The 22,591-nt window shown below is 43.4% G+C and overlaps 1 protein-coding gene across 6 annotated transcripts in view; it reads right to left on the bottom strand.

Moving 5' to 3' along the window:
- The window catches only part of edc4 (enhancer of mRNA decapping 4), a 34,328-nt gene extending 12,309 nt beyond the window's left edge, over window positions 1–22,019 (bottom strand). The window contains exons 1-25 of one of the 6 annotated variants that reach the window (XM_042108706.1): window positions 21,798–22,019; window positions 20,530–20,686; window positions 20,212–20,323; window positions 19,973–20,072; window positions 18,410–18,596; window positions 17,876–18,023; window positions 17,499–17,603; window positions 17,189–17,313; window positions 16,963–17,046; window positions 16,511–16,606; window positions 16,296–16,395; window positions 14,457–14,637; window positions 13,783–13,849; window positions 13,359–13,450; window positions 12,110–12,315; window positions 9,927–10,000; window positions 9,398–9,533; window positions 7,980–8,518; window positions 7,528–7,629; window positions 7,225–7,368; window positions 6,831–6,864; window positions 3,852–4,032; window positions 2,820–2,975; window positions 1,928–2,043; window positions 598–763 (exon numbers count right to left, since the gene is read on the bottom strand). In XM_042108706.1, coding sequence (XP_041964640.1) covers window positions 598–763; window positions 1,928–2,043; window positions 2,820–2,975; window positions 3,852–4,032; window positions 6,831–6,864; window positions 7,225–7,368; window positions 7,528–7,629; window positions 7,980–8,518; window positions 9,398–9,533; window positions 9,927–10,000; window positions 12,110–12,315; window positions 13,359–13,450; window positions 13,783–13,849; window positions 14,457–14,637; window positions 16,296–16,395; window positions 16,511–16,606; window positions 16,963–17,046; window positions 17,189–17,313; window positions 17,499–17,603; window positions 17,876–18,023; window positions 18,410–18,596; window positions 19,973–20,072; window positions 20,212–20,323; window positions 20,530–20,686; window positions 21,798–21,885 — 3,496 coding nt within the window. In that variant the 5' untranslated portion in view covers window positions 21,886–22,019. Of the gene's footprint in view, window positions 1–597; window positions 764–1,927; window positions 2,044–2,819; window positions 2,976–3,851; window positions 4,033–6,830; window positions 6,865–7,224; window positions 7,369–7,527; window positions 7,630–7,979; window positions 8,519–9,397; window positions 9,534–9,926; window positions 10,001–12,109; window positions 12,316–13,358; window positions 13,451–13,782; window positions 13,850–14,456; window positions 14,638–16,295; window positions 16,396–16,510; window positions 16,607–16,962; window positions 17,047–17,188; window positions 17,314–17,498; window positions 17,604–17,875; window positions 18,024–18,409; window positions 18,597–19,972; window positions 20,073–20,211; window positions 20,324–20,529; window positions 20,687–21,547; window positions 21,661–21,797 lie in introns of those variants that run through there. The other 5 variants (XM_042108707.1, XM_042108708.1, XM_042108709.1 and 2 more) reach the window with 5 other exon arrangements.
- Between the last annotated feature and the right edge of the window lie 572 nt (window positions 22,020–22,591).

The following is a 22,591-nucleotide window of genomic DNA, read 5'->3' as shown; positions in this document are numbered from 1 at the left end:
GGTGGGGCTGTATGGTGTTAAATGCACTGCTGAAATCAATTAAAACTATCTATCTTTACAAAGGTGCTAGGCCTTTCTAGGTGTTCTAATATACTTTCTAAAACTGATAGTTCCTGTCCTTGATTGTGATTGGCTGAATCACGTTCAATGCCGTTGTAAAATCCAGCATAAACATATTTCGTTCTATATTACTGCGTTACCATAACTTGATACAGAAGTTAAAGTAGCTGCGTCTCGACGTTGCTTGGCAACCATTCAGATAGAGGAAATATATTTCTTGGCAGAAGAGTGATTATCTATGAATAAATAATTCAATTTATAGTTGCTGTGCCTTTACTTTATGAAACTTTGCCAGGTATTTATAGTAACAGATTTAGAAAAGCAATAAGCCACTCGAGTCCGTAGGTTACACTGATCCTACAACACCTAACAACGCCCCTTAGCTATTGTAGAATCAGTGTAACCTACGGCCTCTCAGGGCTTATTGCTTAAGTCAGGCATTGTCAGCAGTGCATCATCCACCCCTCTTCTTAGTTGGTACGCAAACTGGTGTGGATCAAGGCAAGCACTGGGTGGCAGAACCACATGTGTACTTACACTCATGGGTTCCCTGTTTGAAGCTGTCGTTGATCTGCTGGAACATGGACTGGCATCCCCGCTCAAACACAGGCAGCACGATGCTCTGGAACGCCTCCTTGTAGGCTGCCTGGATGGGACCCTGCATGGCTTCAGCTGCTGCGCGCCCAATGGCGTCAGTAGTGTTCTGGTCAGAGAGAGAGGGATGGAGAGACATACTGAATGAGAGAGAGTCAAAGACACTGTTTAAATGAGTCATCAAGAGAGAGGGAGAATGTGTACTTCTTACAAAGACTACTTGTATAAAGATTACAAAGGAAAAGAGGCAAAGATGGAATGAGAACATACTATATAGAGGGGATATTGAGAGAGGGAGACACGAGACAGAGAGAAACTAAGATTAGACAGAAAGAGAGACAATGCAGAAGGACGGGGAGCAAGAGAGAGGAAAAAGGTTAGGAAAACAGACAGAGCTTGAAAGAGAAAGTTAAAGAGATAGTGTGACCGTGTGTGTCTGTCTGTGTGTGTGTCTATATCTGTGAGTGTGTGTGTGTATTTCTGTAAGTGTGCCTGAGTGAGAGTGTGTTTCTGTGAGTGTGCATGTGTGTGTGTGTCTGTGAGTGTGTGTGTGTGAGTCAGTGGGGAGAGTGAGCCGGAGTGAGTAGTGCCATGGACGGCTTTACCCAGAGCGAGTCTCTGGAAAGGCCCTGAATAATTCAGCGCTTCAGAGGGAGCTGTCAGACTAATCCTTTTGATACGACGGCTTCTTGTTTCAACAACATTCCCAAAACTGCATTTCAAAAACAAATTATTTTTGAAATCTTATATATTTGAAGATTGTTTTGTGGAGGGGTCGGGGGGGGATTTTTATAGAAGTATTTATAGAAATGGCTCTTGATGTTGCATCATGTCTACCCATATCACTGAGGGCTCTTTACGTGCATACCAAAGCCAAGCAAAATGTAACACCCAACATGTAGTTATGGGGGTGTCTTAGGAGGTTTACCCAACAGACTAAGGGCCCATCTACACGACAGTGAGAGCAGGTTTTGTTAAGTTTAGTCACGTTTTGGCCTTGCGTCAATGATGACAACTGCGTTTCCGGGGCTTGACAACGGTTTCTAGAGAGCAAAGATTTAAAATGGATGCTTTGACAATGCTGTTTAGTTGTAGGCTGAAACTTGCAGGCTATGCAAGAAAAAGGCACATTTTCCCTTGATTTCGAGTCTGTGTGCATACAGAACTGTTTGAAAAAAAAAACATTTTCAGAAATCCCTGTGATCGTGTAGACCCCCCTAAACAGGGTTTTACTGAGGATTGAGAAATGGGTGTGAAATCCACTGCCACTAACCTTTGACTTGACCACCTTGGTGACGTTTTCTTTGAGCGTGCCCTCCACGGCAGCAAGCTTGGCAGCGATAGTGCTGCTCATCTGTCCTGTGACAGGCTCCAAGCTCTTGGAGATGGCTGGATAGGTCAAAAACACAAAAGCAGCTGAGTTCAAGAGCCTGAGGAGGAGGAGGAGGAGGAGGAGGGGGCTGCCAAGAAAGATATCTATAGGTACAGTTTCAAAGCCTGTGAGAGAAGCTAGCCTAATAGAGCTTAATAGTATAAAATACGCATTAAATATTAAAGCTCTTAGCCACAGAAAGCTTTTATCAATGGCCCATCAGGAGAATGTTGCTACAAAAGGTGAAATACATCCGTAGTATTATTGAGATCTTGTTCCCCCCGGTTGTCAGCTCTTTTTGTACAGGGTTTACTCAATAGCCACATAGACTATCAGAAATCTGCAGTGCAAGTGAAGTCTGTCTACCAAAAGCATAGACCTTCTGTTAATCCTTTTGTGCACACAAGCCACAGAAGAAATTATAAAGTTAGGTTGGGTGGTCAAAGCACAAATGCTGAGTTCTAAAGGGATAAGGGGGATAGGGACTAAGAAGGAAAAAGTCTGAAAGGATATGGATCAAAAAGTGTATGGATCAAACCCTGTGATTGTTCTGATGAAAACTTATGTTCGTGTTTACAGAGGTTGAAATCAGGGAAATTTCTGTGGCTGAAGTTATCAGAAATTTTCGAAATATGTCGAAATATATTATTGCCTACTTTCCAATGTTAAATAGCCCAGGCTATGCCAGAATTCAGGCACAACACTTGAAAACCTTAAGCCCTGTGTGAATCGATGGGTATGTTCAATACAGAGGTAAAACACTGAGGAGGAAAACAACAGCAGGAGCACTGACTCTGTGGAACAGTCTTCTTCATCTCGTCGCGCAGCACCTTGTCCAGGCGGTTGGAGAGGGTGGCGCCCAGGCTCTGGGCCAGCTGCTGGGCCAGCTGTTCCTGCAGCTGCAGGTGGCGGTGCTGCTCCTCCGCCAGAAGACGCTCCATCCGTCGCTCTGCAGCGCCACGGGGGGTCAAGGACGTAAACACTTCCTACTGCGCAGATGGACATGGCCTGGATTCCAATTCCGGATTATTTTTTAAAGACAAGCGTCCCCCCTGCCATTCCCCTGGCATGTGTGGCCTTGGGGGAACCTGTCAGAGATGACGGGTGTTACGTCAGAGAAAGTTTAGAGGGGTGGTGTGAAAGTCTTGGGAGGGCTTGCCTTGGAAATGGAATCCAGTGATGGCTAACATTACTTACAACGTCTGAAGGAGACTCAATATCTACCCCAGTACTGCGTAAAAGTTTCACTCTAGGCACTAATTAAAGTTATATCAATTCTCTCTGCTGAGGCATAGAATGGGTGGAACATTTAAACATTTTTATGGCAGAAAACACTAGGTCGAAATGAATCCCCATGTGAATTGCCTTTAACAATTTAGTACTCTCATCTAGTATATGAGGAATTCATACATCAACCCTGCTGATTATGAGATGCGTCAAATATGCAATCTGAAATACTGGAACATCTCTGAGAGCTAAAAATGGGGTGGAAAAACTTAATTTTGAGAGAGGTCGAAGTATGAAATCTTTAACTAGGGTTAAAGTTTGCTTTTGCTTTAATGCGAATTAAATGCAAGTCAATTAATAAAACCTTGCTGCTCTAAATCTATAACCCTACAGTGCTCTTACGCTAATCCTACACACCTAGGACTTTTTAATCAGATGCTCTGTATGGCCTTCAGAAGTGTTTCTTTGAACTGCCGCTAAACCTAGTAGGAAGGTCGTTCTGCGGCACGTCTTAACCTCTCTCGTTCACGCCCTACAGGTTTGGGCTTTGGTTAGTGAGCGTGTGAGTGGTGTGGGCTCCCCCTGGTGGAAAGGATACGCTCCTGCTCCTGCTGGGAGTGCATGACGTGCTCGACGTGGGCCATAACTGAGCTCTGCACGGCGTCCATGTGGCCCGTGAGCCGCTGCAGCAGCTCCAGCTGGCTCTGACGCAGCTCGGCCAGCTCCCGCTGCTGGGTACGCATCAGCAGCAGCATTTCCTCGTACATCTCAGGGCTCATCTACACACACACACACACAGGTGAGAAGTGTACCCCCCCACACACAAGTTAGCAGTGTTTGTAACACACACACACACACATAAATAAGGAGGCTCACACACGCCCTAAGGGAAGAGATACACACCAACCCACCACTCCACAACACAAAAGGTGGGAAGAGACAGGCACACAAAAACACAGGCAGGAATTGTACATATACAGTAGGGATGTAACGGTTACCGGTGTAACGGTAAACTAGTGCTGGGCGGTATGACCAAAAATGTATATCACGGTATTTTTCAAAATTCTTACGGTTTCACGGTATATGACAGTATTTTTTTTTTCATGCATAATCAGATATTCACAGCATTTTCTACAGGTTGAGAGAGGAATTGCTGTAGTACATTGACTAAGGATGGTCTATTTTACTGTCATGATGTAGAATAACTGCACACTAGTGGTAATGCAGTTTTGCATGGCCCCAGAAAATGATGCTGTTTACAAAGAGCCACTCATGATTCTAATGAAGAATCTAATCAGAATGCAAAGACAATTGCATTCAAAATACAGAACTTTTACTGTGCAAATTTCACAAACATCTTAAAACCAATACAAAAAGTAGTGCAACTTGCAATAATTATACTTTTTTTGAAAATTATACAATTTAAAATAACACCTCCCTGCTAATATGCTTACTCTGTCAAATAGGCCTATCAGAAACATGCCTTATTGTTATTGTGTGGTTTACATGACGTTAGTGGTAGGCTAACGTTAACTTCATGTGGCCTGCCATGAGCTTCGGTTCGGTTCGCTAGGCAAAACACTAACAAAAAAGTTTGTTTTGGTGCACTGATGACAGTCAGGATCATTTCTAACTAGCCAGCTAGTATTGCTCAGTTCCTGTCTATAACATGCTTTACTTGCTACCTGGATAATTTCAGCAAATATTCTTAAAGTGAGATGAATGATAAGATCATTAAACTTCACTGTGTTCGGTGGGTTGCTAATGAACGACATCACCTACTAGCCAGCTAGTTACAGCTGTTGAACAATCTCAATTGAATGTTCGTGTAAATCCCTTTCAATGCAGTATCCCTTAACGTTTTTCCATAACTAAAGAAACAATTTAAGGTATCCTGTGCAACACCCTTAAATAAACCCCTTACCTAAGGAGAAATTAAGCCTTAAAAGGTCATACTTAAGGGGAAAAACTTAAGGTGTTTTGTGTTTACCCTATAACTATGCCTCGCAGTCGCACCATGCGTGCGAAAAAAGTCCCGTCTGAAACACTGTCGCGCGGCACAGCGTTCCAAACGTTGTGTAATCAAACACACCGGTATGGCGGTATACCGCCCAGCACTACGGTAAACCACAATAAAATTTGACGATAACAATTACCGCTTTGATTTTAATTATCTTAATTTCCGTGGTTGATGACCACGGTGCGAAAAATGTGCATGGAATTCTTGCCAGCATCATCCAAGTCGTCCAAAGTAGGCGCACAGGAGCAGCATGCAATGTGGGCTTGTTATGTGTTTGAAATCAGGTGCCATTGCTACACATATTTCATGATGACTGCAAACATAAATAAACCTAATTAGATTTGTGGATCTGCAGTGCATTTTCGCAGGCCGACTCTCACAGGAATGGTTCTCCGTTGAATCTACCAAATGTATAGGATAAGTGCCATAATACTTTTGAGCGTTTTAACTTTTTTACCACTCATCTGATGCATACAGCTGCCTACTGCATCTTGGAAGTTTGTCGTAATAAAACACCCATGGCATCTACTAGGCTACAGTTAGCAACAATTTGTGACGGCCATTCATTCACAACATGTTCTAAAATATTGAAATTGTCGGAAGTTTACATAGGCTAGTTTAAACTGTATGTTTTTCTTATCTTCTGTGCCAGTTTCATTCATCCCGACCAGGAGGGACGAATGAAACATTATGCACATTCCACTTTAGTTGAAATAATTCCTGAACAGTTTTGTTCAGAACTGAAAATGCAACTGTATTTGACAGAGGACAGATGTAGGTTGCTAGTGACAAAATAGTAGCTCTCAGTGTGGCAAGATCTCTTTGTAAACTACGTTTAATTAAAAAAGTGTTTTTTTTAATTTTCTAATTAAAACCCCTTCTTCTATTAGTTTTGCGCACTGAGTATAAAAGGGAGCCTTTTGCCTTAAAGGAGCCACACCACTTTTATGACAAAACACTATGCTATTCTGCTGACTCAATTTTGTTGCTATTGTGCATGCAGTACTGGCCAATTATCAGCTCTGTCCATTATTGGTGGTACATTTTCAGCACATTTGAAAAATACAGCGATACCGCTAAACGTGATCATTTTGGTCATGTTAAATGTTCATACCGTTACATCTCTGTACTGAACAAAGTAGGCATGCAAACAAGATATCTATGCACAGATGGACACAAACATGGATGGATGGATGGATGCACAGATGCATGTACACACAGCCACATGTGCGCACAAACACACACACAGGAGAGTTTCTAAGCACACAACAGGGAAAAACAGGGGCTGTGCTCGTAACACAAGGGATGCAGAGCCCGAGGTCCACGCTTCACTAAGCCTGGATTACAGGGGATTAGAGCGCGCCGACATCACTGCTGTCTGCCACATCAAGGCTGCCTCTAAAGCCCTGCTCTCCTGTCCGGGGATTTTCAGGTTCTCTGGCGTACTTAGGTGTATTTAACTCGACTAAAAGCTCAACTGCACAGTGAGCCTCTCCAGGAGAACCAGAAACAGGAGATTATGCTGAGAGAGGGAAAGAAAACAACAGGTGGGCCTACCTGGTGGTCACCCTGCCGGACCTGGGAGGACTCCCTGGTGGAAAAGAAAAAAAGGGATTTGACATTAGTTTGGATTTCAGTTCTCTGGTTCTAGGTCTTGCAGTTCAGAGGCTGGGGAATCAACTGCAGGGTTAAAAGATGTTGTAGCTTAGAGAAAGGCAAAAAAGCTAATCTTTCACTTGTCCTACACACTAGTCTTTTGCATGTAACACAAAGAGTTGTATCTGCTCTGATATCCTCCTCTGTATGTGGTCCTGCCCTACATGTAATGACTGCTTTAGCAATACAAGCGCATATTTGTCATGCCCATAAAGCACTATTTGAATTTGAGTACAATGCTTTCTTGTGCCAGTATTATATCATTTGTTTTCCCTGAATCCCCATGCTTGCTCACCCGTCGTCCTTTTTGCTCTTGCGCTTGAGTTTGGGGGAGCCCCTGGGGGAGGTCTTCCAGTCTTTCACCGGCAGCCTGTGGCTCGAGCGAGAGCCGCAGTTCCCCGACGACGATGCCAGACTCGCCACCTCATCATCATGGTCACTGCACATCATCAAAAAACAAAGCAATCAAGATGAGGAGAGGAAGGGATGAGATGAGAGAGCAGGCTGATAAGCAGATTATGAGACTCTTTTTTTTGTGTCGAGTATTTTAGAGACTGCCTAAAAGTCAGGGAGTGTGACCGCATAAGTGTGTGTGTACCTCTGCTCTGCACTGGCGTCCTGACTGTCGTTCTGGGTAAGATGGTAAGCGCGCCTATGGTATGGAGACGATATGTGTCTGTCCTTCATGTCCTCTCTTGAGCTGGAGGAGAGATTTTAAGACTTTTAACTTTAAGTGTCAAGAGACTGCGGAAACACTGGAATGATTTACTTCCCTGCAGTCTAATTAGCATGACTGGTGGCTATAAACGCATACAATACAATAAAGCACAAAGGCTGAGGACTGCGACAGCACATCATATATTGCAGAGAACAGAACGGCGACTGTAAATCCATCTCTTTACAAATATTTATTACGCATCGAGAAAACTAGAATATACATGTCTTGGCCTCGAGGCCTTTATTGCTTATTCAAAATACCAGGGTGCCAACTATTGAGTCTACTATTTATTTATGCCAACACACACACACACACACACACAGATAACTGACCAGTCTCCCATGCCGTTGTCCCGTTGTCTTGTTTCCCGTGTGATATCCGGGGCCGCAGGCCAGGCGTGGCCTATGCCATTGTCAGCGCAAGCAGCCGCAGCAGCGGCAGCGTTCTCCTGGGACAGCGCGTTCTCCAGCAGCGAGGGGGTGTTGCTGAGCCGCTGCTCTCCGTCCACGGGGCCCACGCCCGGGCCGAGCTCCAGCGGGTGGAGCCCCAGCTCTGGCCCACCCGAGCGGTTACGCGGCGACAGCATGTGCAGTGCGGAGGCGGCCGAGGCCATGCTGTCGCCATGGAGACTTGGCAGGGACATCGGAGTGGACACCTGCGTCGAATCCGCGGCTGCAGCTGCGGCAGCGGCAGCTACACTGGCGGCGAGGCTCCCGCGCTGCAGCGTCTCGGAGGCGATCTCGGGGATGTCCTGTGACATGGCGGTGGAGGCGGACGAGATGACGTCCGGGGAGCGGGCGCGCGTCGGGGACACCTGCGGTATCAACAGTGGCGGCTCCATGGCCTGCAGGTCCAGTGAGAGTGGGGGCACCTGGGAGGGTCGGAGTGGGTAGGTAAGGGGGGGCATGTGACTGAAGGGGTAGGCCTCGCGCAGGAGAGTTGGAGAGAGCGGCAAGGGCGGAGAGAAACTCTGAAGCTGCAGAGCAAGGCGTGAGAAAGTGTGTGTGTGTGTGTGTGTGTATTGAGTGGGTGGGTAGAAGGTGGATGAGTGAGCGAAAAGTGAATGCGGGTAAGGAGAGAGGTGTATGGAAGTGAGGGTAAAGGAGGACAGTCATATTACTGCATCTGTACAAGTGCCTCTGAGCTGAATTCCATCAAAAGCCCTTAATGTGTAACCTGACTTTAGCCAGATGAATTTCGTTCCGCCTAGCTCCACTCATCCATCTGGGATCGATCCATTGGAGTGGTGCTTCAGAAGGCTGGGCCTTATTAAAAAAAACCTTGCATAAGATTGGATAAGCCACTTGGCCATCATCTATTGACGTGCTACTTCAACCACTCACATCAAAGCCAACCAGTGACGCTTCTACTGTACGTCACATCTATGAAACTCCCGCCCTGCGCCCTGATTGTATGGTAGAGCCAATCTCGTGCCGAAATCACTCTCAACGGAACCGATCCCAGATTGATGTGAGTGGAGCTAGGCGGAACGAAATTCATCTGGCGAGAGTCAGGTTACTTAATGTGCCTCTACTTTTGAAAATAAGGTCACGATGACCATGATCAAGAGGCTGAAATCCCCGTCAACAGGGCCATATGTACGAAGTATGATATGAGGTCATGTAAGCAATGTAGTTCGATGTGTGCGGTGTGTGTGTGATGTAATATGGTTGACATATGTACGTAACAGGGGAAATGAATGATGACTTAATAAATGTAAATGTAAAAGTGTGTCTGTGTGTGGTTCTACCTGGATGTCTCCGAGGCCTGCCAGCAGGATGGAGTTGGCTCTGGGGCTGCTGGTGGTGGTGGCGCTCAGGCTGAGGCCACTGCTGCCGCTGCTGTCCAGAGACATCTTTGGGCTCTGGCTAACCTCATCGCCTCCCCTACAATCACCGCACAGACGTCAGTTAGCCACGACAAACACAAAAGAACCAACAACAGCCCCCGCCGTGGCACAACTGGCTGGGGCAACTGCACCGTACGCCGGCGACCCGGGTACGATTCCCGCCCCGTGGTCCTTTCCGGATCCCACCCCGACTCCCTCTCCCACTCACTTCCTGTCATTCTCCACTGTCCTGTCAATTAAAGGCATAAAAGCCCAAAATGTACCTAAAAAACTTTAATGTTTCGATCGCATGGTTTAATTGATGTTGAACAAATGTTTTTCACTCCAAGTGGAATGGGATATACTTTGCACCCATTAGCACTGTGGAGCAGAGACCAGCTTCACTGGCAGCTGCACAGCATTGACGTTGCGGTCAGGAGATCACACCCACCTAGCTCCACTGTCGGAGCTCATCGCCGTCACCATGGTCAGGCTGCTGGCTCCACTGCCTGGCGAGGCTGGCACCTGTGAGGAAGAGGCACCGTCACACCATGCCAGCAATTTATGATAAAGACGAGGAACACAGAATGTACCCACATTAAAAATCTAAATCTTTCCATTAAACTTTCCAAATAATTTCATGCAGGGCTTTACGTTAACTTTACTTGCTCGTAGCAGTAGTGTCACAAAAATTTTAACCTCTGTAGCCAGTGGTTAAAGTGGGATTTGGCAGGTGGGGGAACCCTAAAATCCAGTGTCAATGCAAAAGGGGAAAAATGACTCACCGTTGGACAACATATTGAGTATCGTGGTGTAGCAATACTTTTTGGACAAGAATTGCTAGCTTCTTTGTCACCTCTGTACATGCGAAAAATGTATTCCACTTATTGTAACAATATCATTGCGCTATATCGTTGGTATGAAAGAATATATTTAATTTAGAGACTTTAATTTAGAGATTATCTATTTTAGTCTACTTTTATTTACTCAGGGTTCACCTTCAGGGCTTAAATTTCAGCACGGGATTGCAGGTAAAGCGCATAATTTATTCAAGTCCCGCAACTCTAGCCATCATAATGCGAGTGCTGTCTGATAACGTTAATCTAATAATGGAGCGGCGTGAATGCGGACCGGACAGTCCAACTTCTGACTTGACTCGAACGTAACCCCATGCAGGGACACACACAAAGTGTCTCTCTCTCTCTCTCTCAACTGCTAACCGACAGGAAAGGAAAATAAAAGTTTAGCAATCAGGAACTGTCAGGAATTTTGCAAACACCGAAGGATTACCTAGAGTGGCCATGAGACGGCAGGGAACATGGATGTGTTCTCCATTTGAGAAACGTAATTGATTGCGGATGTGCAGACAGTTACTGACACTGAGCAGACACTGAGTGCATCGTTGGCCTAGGTTAGGCTACTTTCACTTTCTAGAGTGCGCATATATTACGTGAAAGACGCTTCATACCAAAACAGCGATCAAACATTATCAAATTTATCATGATGTGTTGTCACAAACACTTACTCCTATTAGAAAATCAAAACCAAACCAAAGACTATGACTGTGTTACTCTCTCATTGACACCTGTAATAAGGATAATGTGATTTCGGTTTGTAGAATGTATGTATGTATGGTTTTCAAAAAAAAGCGAATAGAAAGGACCTTGACATGCATCATGCCATGATAAAGTTTTTGCACTACCCTCCTACTAAGTTTTTGCACTTCAGTTAAAGTGTAGAAGGTAATGTTCACAGAATTAAATGTGACATTTGAAGTGAGTTGAAGAGTCTTTTTTCCTTATTTTTTGTTATGCCTTTGAATATATGGATGACATGAATCGCAATATATCGCAGTATCGAATTGCAATACTGCGATTTTTAAGAATCACAATAATATTGTATCGTGGCCCAAATATCGCAATAGTATCGAATAGTCACATTTTTGCCAATTCCCACCCCTAGTTGGGATGTAGGCCTAATGCAACTGGATTGATAAAAGGTCATGTAGTTGCAAACATCTCCCTTGGCTACATTGTGTTTGAGAGGAGCAAAAGCTATTAGCATGATATGTTATTTGGTTGTTGCATTTTTTTTGTAAAAAAACAACAACAAAAAAAACAATCCCCGTCAGTTCCACGCAGTTTGACTTTAACAGGTATCAGGAAGAGAGGTCATGCCATGGATTTTTTGATTATTTTTCTTATACATACTTTTTTGTAACATGTGTGACAAATATGTCGCACTGTAAAGCCCTTTCATGGTATGATCTTTGAAGTTAAGTGCTAGCCAATATATGTGCGAATATTTCACATTTGATAAGCATTTGAAGCCTCTTGAGGAATGAAGATCTCACCTTAACAGAGTCAGAACTGTTCTTTACTAAAACACTAAGATTTGCTTTTATGTAAATAAATCACATCACATAAATACTCTGCATTGGCCTGATCCACCTTATATGCAAAGCTGAGAATTTGGCAATCCATCAGAGCTTCGGCAGTACAGGGTGCCATACAAATACACACTGGTGAGCCACCAAACCTCCAGAGGGTGCCAAAATCATGTTACAAGATTATTTTAAGTCTAACTCCATGCATGCTTCCCAAGTCACTCGAATAGCAGTAATGGATCACTTACTGATGCACTGGGAGTCATGAAGGATTCAGGGGTCATGAGTTTGGGCATGGTGGTGGCAGCGGCGGCGGCACCCACAGAGCTCAGGAAGTCTGCAGGGGCGGGCAGGGCGGGGATCTTACACAGGTCGTTCTGTGAATCGCTTCCCGAGTCCTTATCCGAGCTCAGGCCTTCCACACTCATGTCAGTCAGGTGGTCTGAGAAACCTGCTGAGGAGACAAACCCAGGGCACATGAAAAACACCTCGTCTGACTTTCTTTGATACTGGTATGCTAGAGCACTCAACACCTTTCTTTATATTCAGCATTTTCTTTTATTCATCCATACAACAAACTCCTACCAGACACAACACCGCAGAGGAAGATGGGATACAGTGCTTTCATTGTGTATACAAATCAAAAAGGTTTTCTTCCGAGACACCATTGAGAGTGTTAAAATGAACATTTCACGACTGAGCAAACTAAATGAGAACTATGTAATAGCCTATATAATAAGAGGTAACATCGACAACTTACTTATGGCCTAATAAGCATTACTGCTTAAAAAATGTCAACCTATTTTCTTGAACCCCATGGAATACCTCTACATTCCCAAGGAGCAGTACCTGATTCAAGCAGCAATGAACAAAATTAACGGTACCCAATGTTAATGCACACCTCCACTAAAAACAATGGCGTCCCATATCGGGGCCTTTTATGTGACTTGCCCACAACACGTAAGGGATAATGTATAGAATGCCGGTCATTATTGGGAAAATAAGTCCCGACAGGGCGAACCGGACTTGTTCCGCCCTGAAGGGACTTATTTTCCCAATAATGACAGGCGTTCTATACATTATCCCACTTATTACACGGCTACTTGCCAAAACAAAATAATAAACTCCCCACAATATGACTTTAGCCTACATATCCTAGCCTATTTGTTACCGTTCATCGTGGCATTTGCTGAGAAACAAATAGTTTGCAATAACACACGCTGAACTTGAATCAAACATTCTTTAGAACACAGCTGATCAACCGTCTGCTTTCACTTTTGAATGAAGTTCCAGTCCTTGCATAGTGATATGAAAGACGTATCAGAAGCACAAAACCCGTTGCCATTGACAGCGGTAATTATATGTTTGCAGCAGTAATTACATGAAAATATTTTACCGTAGAACTTTGCGAAATCCCATTCAAGCCAATGGAGCGTTCTACTTGCCTTGTGAAGAGCCGTGCAATAAATCCTGTTATTAGAGACCTCTGACACTCACCTAAAGCTTCCTGTGACCCCATGTGCGGTAAGCACAGCGAGCTGGAAGATCCCAGGTCAGGCTGGAACCAGATCTGCACATCCTGGAGAGACCTAGAGGGAAGAACAGGATGGAGGTGAATGTGTGTGTGTGAGAGAGTGTGGAGGGTGTATGTGTGTATGTGTGTGTGTGTGTGTGTGTGTGTGTGGATGAATTAGCCAAATTACCAGCAATAGCCAACGCGTCTTGGAGAGAATGCTGAAATATTAATGGCCGAGCTGTATGTTTATTCATGTGAGGGGATTGCCTGCACACCAACGGTGCTTGTTCATTAACATGGCTCTGAGAGAAAGACGTATTGGTGTGGTATAGCTATATGAAGCAGGATGAGTCTGGGCCAACCTATTTGAAATAGGGCATGTATTATTAACTAATGGGAACTTACTTTGTGTGAACACAGTAGAGTTTGATTTTGATTCCTGACTTGGATTCCATGGGGCCTTGGCTTCCTTCTGAAATGCAAACAGTACATTTCAGCAAAAAAGTCCCTCAAAATAACATTCATTATGTAAGGGATAACATCCGCCGAGGTGTCCTGTTATACGGAATTAATGGACCAAGGTGAGGGGCAAAGAACTCCGACACGTAGCGGAGGGGAGTTGCCTCCACCCGAGTCCATTAGTAAATGCCACTGTAAAGCCATGCTTTTATAGCACGCAAAGGAAACACGCGGTTCCGTTTAAAGAAGCCCACTAGTTCAGCTTGTTGTACAACTTTCGTTGGCCCTATAAAAGCAATAGCATGGACAGTTAGCTTGTTTAGTTGATTCCATTGTTGCGAAGCCTGCCTCCAGGCTCAACCGTCGTCCTACTATGGTTGTTATGGTTACCATTCATAAGCATTGATATGGAACAGCGATTAAACTTTTTTTTTACCAGATCTACTTCATAGGTGTCCAGTTATTCAGAATTAAAAGCCACTCCGCCAACCAATCAGAAGAGTATTTCTTCTCTCCGGGTGATCAGAAAGATGCACATGCATAACAGTTGGACAATCTGTACGATGCAGCATTAACTACCTCAGAGCAGAAGTACTGTGTTTAATGAGATGGGAACCGACCTGTAGTCATGCTCTCGCTCTCCTCATCTGGGGGAAGCACTTCAGTGTGGCGCAGACGGCTGCGGGTGACTTCCTGTACACCGAAGCTGAGCACAGGGTGCGTGAGCAGGAACTCTGAGACGGCCGTGAAACTTGCACGACCTTTTTCCTGATCCTGATGCAACTCCATCACATAGATCACCTACAGAGAGCCAGTGGGAGATGGACCGAGATCGAGTGTGTGTGAGTGAGTGGCTACGTTCACACCGCAAGTCATTAGTGCTCAATTCAGGTTTTTTGCTCAGATCAGATTTTTTGTTTGGCTGTTCACATTACCTTTTAAAATGTGGCCTATATCAGATTTCAGTGTGAACTGTTTGCGGTTCCAAACTGACCCGAATGCGCAAAAGAACAATAACAATGACATCAGCTAACTCCCGCCAGCGCATAATTGTGACAAATGTCGATGTAGATTGAAGTAAAAGTCGCATCAAATCCGCCTTGGTTGTTCACACTGCCGCCGCATTGAAAAAAAAATAAAAAAATAAAAAAATCAGACCTGGTTCTGATTCAGGACCACATATGGAAGTGGTCTAAATCTGATTTGAAAAAAAAAAAAAAAAAAAAAAAAAAAAAAATCAGATCTGGGCAATATTTGAGTGTTTACATTACTTCTGAAGGACTCTGACCTGGTCACTTGACCCCCTAAAAAACAGATTTGGCCCACTTTTGCCAGCAGTCGGAACGTAGCCAGTGAGACATTCATAGATACAGACATAATCAAATCAGAGAAAAGGCCCACTATCTAGGGGTGGGCAATATATATCGTCTGCGATAATATCGTGATTGCTGCTTTAACGATGTGCAAATCGACATTATCGAGTATTTAAATTACTTAGGGGGAAAACACTCGAAATCACGCATTGAACCCCCATACATTCACTAAGCCAGGAGGTGAATGCGAGAGAAGTCCCTGGCTGCAGCAGAGCAAGTCACGTGATTGCTAGTGGTCCACGTTGTCACACAGCCTAATGTTTATTTTGTGCAGCTACTTCGTTCAAGTGGCATTGATGAGTTAAAGTCACGGTATTATATGTAAACATTAGGCTAGCCTTTGAGTATTTTAATAGTCAGTTGTAAACAAAGAAATCTTCTTATGTTACCTTTTTGTAAATGGACTGACGTTCGCTCTAAATATAAACTTTTATCGATTATGCTAACCGTTAGCATCTCTATGGGATTTCTCATATATATTAGCCATAAGCTAATGCATTAGTTTCTATTCTGTAAGGTCTGCTTAGTTTTACAGTGAAACCAGAGAATGTAGGACATAGACGGGCTCTGGTGAAACCTAAGTAAAGGTTTGAAAGGAACTTCAGCTTCAGACTTTCTCTTGGGAAACTGTCAGGCCTATCTATCCTCTGTAATGTAGCTGGCTAGACCATGTCATTGCCACTCATACAAGTGGAGGCAGAATTGGAAATGTGTCATAGAGTGACAATGCATTGGTTTGGTTAAAAAGTCATAGGTTAGGTTATTGGTTATTATTGTAATAAATGCTATTCATAAATAATGAGCTGTAAAGTAACTCGGACTTTTAGAAACCGTTTTTTAAAGGATATTGACTAATTATCGTTATCGTCAAAATCACAGAAAATAGAGATATTATTTTTTTGTCCATATCGCCCACCCCTATCACTATACCACAGTGGCCTCGCCCCACAAAAACATTACAGATCAAAGAGTGAAAGACAGACAACCAATGAGAGCTCATGTTACTGAAGATGTTTGACTGTTATTAGTCTTAGTTCTTAGGTGTAGTACAGTGTAGTGTATCGAGTAGTGGGGGTAGCAGCTCACCTTCCTTTGTACATCTGTGAGGATCAGACACTCTGCAGCCAGGTCCAGGCTGGCCTTCAGACTGGGTAGCACAGTTGAGTTGAATGTATCTGGAGAAAACCTAAACAGAGAATTATCACAATGTTAAAATCATTAAATTATATATATTTGCACCTGTGTGAATTTATTTCAACCCTCTCAAGGTTTAGTAGCTATGCGTGTTTTTTTTAGCTGACCTAATGGTCTGCAGGCAGGTCCATGAAACGGTGCACCACATCTTAAGCTCCTGGTTCTGATCCGCTCCGGTGATGAGGAAACGCCAGAATGGCACGCTGCAGAGGACAGCCAAAGAATGACACAATGAGAAGTCAAATAAGATAGCAGCGATCCATTAAGACCAGGATTCATGAAGGCTCCCAGCCACAGTGTATGAAAAGATCACTGAGCATAGAGGACACATTCTTGAGGTACCACACACCCAGGAAAAGCACAAGAACTGTGATTTACACAACAACTAATGCCAAAGTTAACACCCGCACTGCAAAGACCTCATACTCAGTGAGCAGCAGTAACCAGCTATGTGCATGTGTGTGACAAAAAGAGAAAAGAGCGAAAGAGAGAGTGAGAGAAAGAAAGCGGGGAGATACAGAAAGACATACACTAGTGTCTGTATTCAAAGGGTACTTACTCAGGGTCCTGCTTCTTGTGGTTGTCACAAAACAGCAAACACGACAGAGCTCTCCCATTATGAGGCTGCCACTCATGGAGACATCTAAGAGGGAAAGAGAGGGTGAGAAAAGCTCCCATATTGGCAGACCACAGAAAGCGAACCAGACTTATTTTTCAGCCAGGCCGTGATGAGTAAGTGAAATCGTGTATGCGTAAAGTAGAAGAGAGACGTTGAGCGTAATTACTTCTTATTAGCACACCTGGGTTGATCTTGTCCCTCTATGTAAATCTGCCAGAACTTAACATAGCCATCATGGCTGGCGGTGGCCAACACAGTGCCATCAGGTGACAAAGCTCCTTCACTTATGCGCTAAACACAAAAGCAAACAGAAAGGATTTATTTACTTGCAAATTTTACACCAAAAAAACTACACCGAGTTGTGGAAACAGTTACTAAGGTTTTTGCATTCAATAGACCATCACTCGCAGTTGAGATAAATAAGGCTGTCGAGAAGAACTGTGAACCAGAAGAACTGTGCATTTGAGGCTGCTTACAGCTGTATGTCCTTTGATGGTGATGAAGCCCTCTTTTAGCTCAGTTGCATCCACAGGCCAAGTGCTATTGTTTGACTTAAGGATGTCCAGATCCCAAACCTCTGCCTGTGGAAGATGATAGGAGTGTGAGTTGAGTGGGGAAAGGAAGGACTACAATAACAGCACTAAAAATAAAAAAATAATAAAAAAATGTATTATTAAAATATTCACACTGAAGCCTCTCTGTTAACATACTGCTCAGCAACAGAGCTGAATACAAAACAACAGACAGGAATGGAAAAACCACCCAAACACATCAGGACCATTGCTAGTCTACAATATGTGGACAGTAAGTGGACAGTACTCGGTCACAATGTTAAAATCATTCAATAATATACCCGGTCTTCGTGGAGTAGGGCTAAGGTCTGACAGGACTCCTCTGGGCTCTCCTCGTTGTCCTCAGGTATGAAGGGGCACCAGATGAGCCTCCTGTGAGAGTTTAGTGGCGTATCCTCAGGCCTGCGGATGTGCACCACCACCTCATCTCTGAGAGGCACCGTGGGTTAAGGCTGCAAAAAGCATCCAAGTGCAGCACACACAGCTATGTATACAGACACAGACACTGCAGAATATCTTAACTACCCTCCCTTGTAAGTGCAGTGTTTGGTGGAGGTATGGGTAAAATGGTGAATTATTGAATTGCAGACTTAGTCACCATCTCTGGCTGGGAATTAAGATGAGTAACAGGCTTTGCACTCAGTTTGGGATGGGTCAGGAGACACACATCATGCAAGCATAACACACAACCAAACAAACGTCAACAGTTCAAGGACTCTTAAGTACCAGTTCCAGCAGACTGTTTTAATGGTTAAGCTGACAGAAAAAGAACGCAGAAAGACACCCTTATGCAGAGAGCTGTTTGGGGAGGATACTGGATCTTTCCACTGGTGCTGGTCAATTGCCAAATGACCAGGTTGCCGGCCTCGTCCACACAGCCCAGCAGGGTGGAGTCCAGGTGGGCAAAGGCCAGGTCTGTGACGGCGCCGGTGAAGCCCTTGAGAAGCGTGCGCTCAGCAGAGCCCAGGCTCAGGACACGGATCATCGCATGATTGTTAGCTCCTGTGCACAGACACCCACAAAAGAGGCATATGAACATGCAAGACAAGATGGTAGCAACAGACCAAACAAATCAATAACCGAATAGCCATCACAGAATGTAGCTTTAAGTAATACATGTCAATGAGTCAGGAACATCTCAAGAGGAGTGTATGGATCTGAAATACAGAGCCAGCAACATGAATTGGTCTTGAAACCAAATAAGACCATTGTTTGTATGTCAGATTTTTTGATCCGACACACAAACAATGAATGTCTGTTTAGATCAGTTAATGAGCTGAACCCTGAAAACATAATGCACTGCTCTGTCCATGTTGAGAAAAATGATCACCACACTGAAATCTATATGACAACTTGCATGATTTTTCTAAGTTGTGCTTTTCCCATCCTCCATAACTAGTGTGAATCACATCATGCACATTTAAGTGGTGTCTACAGTTAATCAAAGCTAAACAATAGGAAATATGTTCATGTATGATTAGCTTTGTAGACACCAACCAGCCAGAAAACATAGCTCAAAAGACTTCCAGAATACTCAAATGGAATAAAGGAGATGCATCACATGTTTCTAATTTCTTTTTAGCTGGAATTGTGTTGGCAGTAACCTCTGAAATGAGCCAGTAACTCTAGGTAACCGTGACAACAGAGCCAAACATTTCTCAAAACTGCCAGTGAGTCACATGGTTCAACCTTTAATGACGATTGAATAATGCAACCAAAAGCCCACAAAAAAAACTATGTATTATCAAATGCGTTATTGATTTCAGAACAGCAACTTATCCTCTTGCTAGAATTTTTTTCCCCTCTTGTATATTTTCAATTCAACCTAATCTTGTCTGCCTCATCAAAACAGTCAAAATGATTCACAGAATCCCTCATTTCATTAAAGAGGAAATCTCCTCGTTTGAGGAATTGTTATGGCAGATGGAATGCTGTCTGGCAGGCGCAGGGTGATTGGTTCTTCTGCCGCTCAGTTAAGGGAGATGTACAGTGGGAGTTAGGACTAAGATCTGACGTACATCTTTGGCGCAATAAAATATCCATATATTACTTTAACATATTTTCAATAGCGTTCACTTGGCAAAAGCTGATGACTGAAATGTTACATTACGTGGGGGGAGCATGTTAAAGCTGTTTTGGTGCTCTATATTTCATTCTAGTGTGTCAGACCAACTGAACAGGTGGAAGGTGTTCAGATGTCTTCCTGTCCTGTATTAATATATTGACCACCACAACCCTCTCAAATCACATGCTTTACCATTTTATTCAGGGCACCAATTCAGAGCAGGGGGAAACCTTTAGAGGATTTGTTTTTGTCTGCTGTTGTCAACACAGTGCTTTGCACATCATTTTTATTGGAAAAATTGAAAAACACTCACCTCTGATGGCATAGGCCAAGTAAGTGTTGGACACAGCAATAAGGTTGCCATAATAATACTTGTGCTCCCAGTCATACTTGGCCACAGGCTGTATCTTCACCTGAAATTTCAAAGTAAAACAGATCTTGAGTCACCTTGGACACAGAGGTGGAAAGGGGCAATTCAATAGTACCAAATATGACATAAACAATAAATAGTCATACAAGAGGGTATACCCATGTTTACAGTACAAAGTTTACCTTGTTGCTGCCACGAGCCTTACTGTCAATGCTGGAGTCACGACTTGCCACTATTTCTACAAGGCTGGAAGTGATGGCAACACAAGTAGACCCATCATCGCCTGACAGGCAGCTGGACAAAGAAATAAAAAGACTTAATTACATCATTCTCGTATTGCATGTCTATTTTTCAACAGGGCAACTCCATTCATCATCCCTCAATTTACATGGTATTTGCCTATCTATGCCAATGAGTCCAACATTTGAAAGAACATAAAGACAGATGATTCAAATTAAGAGCATATAGAGAGAATACAATCTAAGGGAGCTTGAACTAACATGGTCTGGCACTCTTGTGTGCTAAGATTCTCCGGGCTGAGACCTGGTGCCCCGGCCATGGCTGCACACTCTCCCGTTCCGATGAAATCAGCTCCAAGCAGGCCGTTTAACTCGCCATTGAAAGATGTCTTTTTAGGAGTATCACTTATAGATGCGTCTAAGAATCAGAGAATAGCGATAATTAACTTGACACATATGCCTTACAAGTCATGACATGTTAGGTATATTTCTAACATTTTATTGTGTTTCAGATTATAATAATTGGTTTAAGTTGACTTATGCTATGTCATAAATGTAAAACATAGAGTTACATTTTCAAACTGGACCTACCCCATGTAACTGACAAATAACTTACAGCTCAACCTCCTTTGGCGCCACTTAAATAACTGAGAAGTTAGGAAGTACCACTAACTACAAATGCAATAACGTTACCTTACGAGCTTTGCACCGATAACTTACAACTAGAACATGAAACTGCTAGCTTAACATTACGGTAAAGCTCGGTCATGCTGCTAGTTAAAGAACAGCATTAAACGGTTTGACCACAAAAAAACGCTAATATTATCTAGTACACCTAGTTAGTTATTATCTAAAATATCAGTTAACGTTGAAAGCTGGTTAGCCGACTAGCTTGAGGGCTTGTCCAAACACGTTCTACCTAAATAACTAAAATAACGCAATAATAAATAAAAAAAAAACTAACTAGCTAACGTCAGCTAGCCATAGCTACTTCACCTCTGCAGTCAGACATCGTTTGGTAAATTGTAGACAAGCTTCTGACTTTACTCCTAACGTTACACCTACATTCTACTAGTCGAAATAATGCAATGTCAAGCACAAGTTAAACTGGCAAACTAAATATGAGAAGCAAAAGACAGCTGTTGCCAGCGACTTGCTCAGTTGACTGTCTTTAGTTTAACGTTAGCTAACCAGCTTATAGACGTTATACAGCTAACAGCGCACAACAAGCTAGAACTAGCTTGTTAACTACGTGCAAATGTGCCATTGGGTCACTTACTTTCGATAGATATTTAAAAAAAATCCATTTTTATTGTATAACGTATAGGTGGTTACCAAACTGGGAGAAAGAAACTGAAACTAAAAAGATATGGTGGTTATGTATGGTGGCTAATGTTAGCTAGCAATGAAAACACCTCTACAGCTAGAGATAGGTAGTTAGCATACATTTAGCTAGCTACGCAACAACGACACAGCATCACACTGCGGCCTAAAGATGATTCCCACCTGCCCTATGCCCGGTAACTTACCGGCGCTAATGCCAGGACGGTCCAGTTTTAAGATGTCCCGAAGATGCTGGGTCGCATCCTCTATATCTATGTTTGAATTGGTAGCCATAAGGTAGGGAAGGGGAGACTGGGTCTGTTAAACGGGGCAAAGTTTTATCAATTTTCTTTTCTGTCAGTGTTCGCTTTGCCTGCCCCTAAGAACGCTCGCAACCGTCGTTGCTAACTTCCGTCCGGTGTTCTCAGAAATTCTTTCCTGGTGGCGCTATCAGACAGAAGATAGTAGCGTCCACTAGTTCCTCCTGACAGCATCTTTAGTGACACTTTAACATGCCACTTGCAACATCATCTTGAACAGTGAAATTATAATAAAAAATACTGCTGCAATCAAATTATCCTGCCAGCCAATGAATTAATGTAATGTCAGTGTTTGGGCACTGTAAAACTGCATCTTAAAGCCTACTCCTACAGGAAAAACACAACAGCATCATACTTTGCATTTACCTCCTTTATTTCCTTTCATGTGCCAGAAACGTAGTTGATCCAGAAAAGTAAGGATGACATTAGTTTTACCTTAGGCCTTATGTTTTTTTTGTGTTTTTTTTTTTTTTTTTTTCGTACAAGCTCCTGGCAGAATACAATGGAGAAACAAACTATTAGTCATAAATCAATTACAGATGGGTTATCTTTAATGTGCGCTGATTTGACATACTGTCATTACACAGTGGCACCTTACTGAAATTTCCTACATATCAACAGACACCCCAAAGTGCAATCATGTTAGTTGAGGTAGGCCTGCAGCCTATCAAACGTCTTCA

Source organism: Alosa sapidissima, chromosome 11, assembly GCF_018492685.1.
Source record: "Alosa sapidissima isolate fAloSap1 chromosome 11, fAloSap1.pri, whole genome shotgun sequence".
Taxonomy (NCBI): domain Eukaryota; kingdom Metazoa; phylum Chordata; class Actinopteri; order Clupeiformes; family Clupeidae; genus Alosa; species Alosa sapidissima.
Note: the sequence above shows the minus strand (reverse complement) of the source record. Positions and strands in the feature narration are given on the sequence as shown.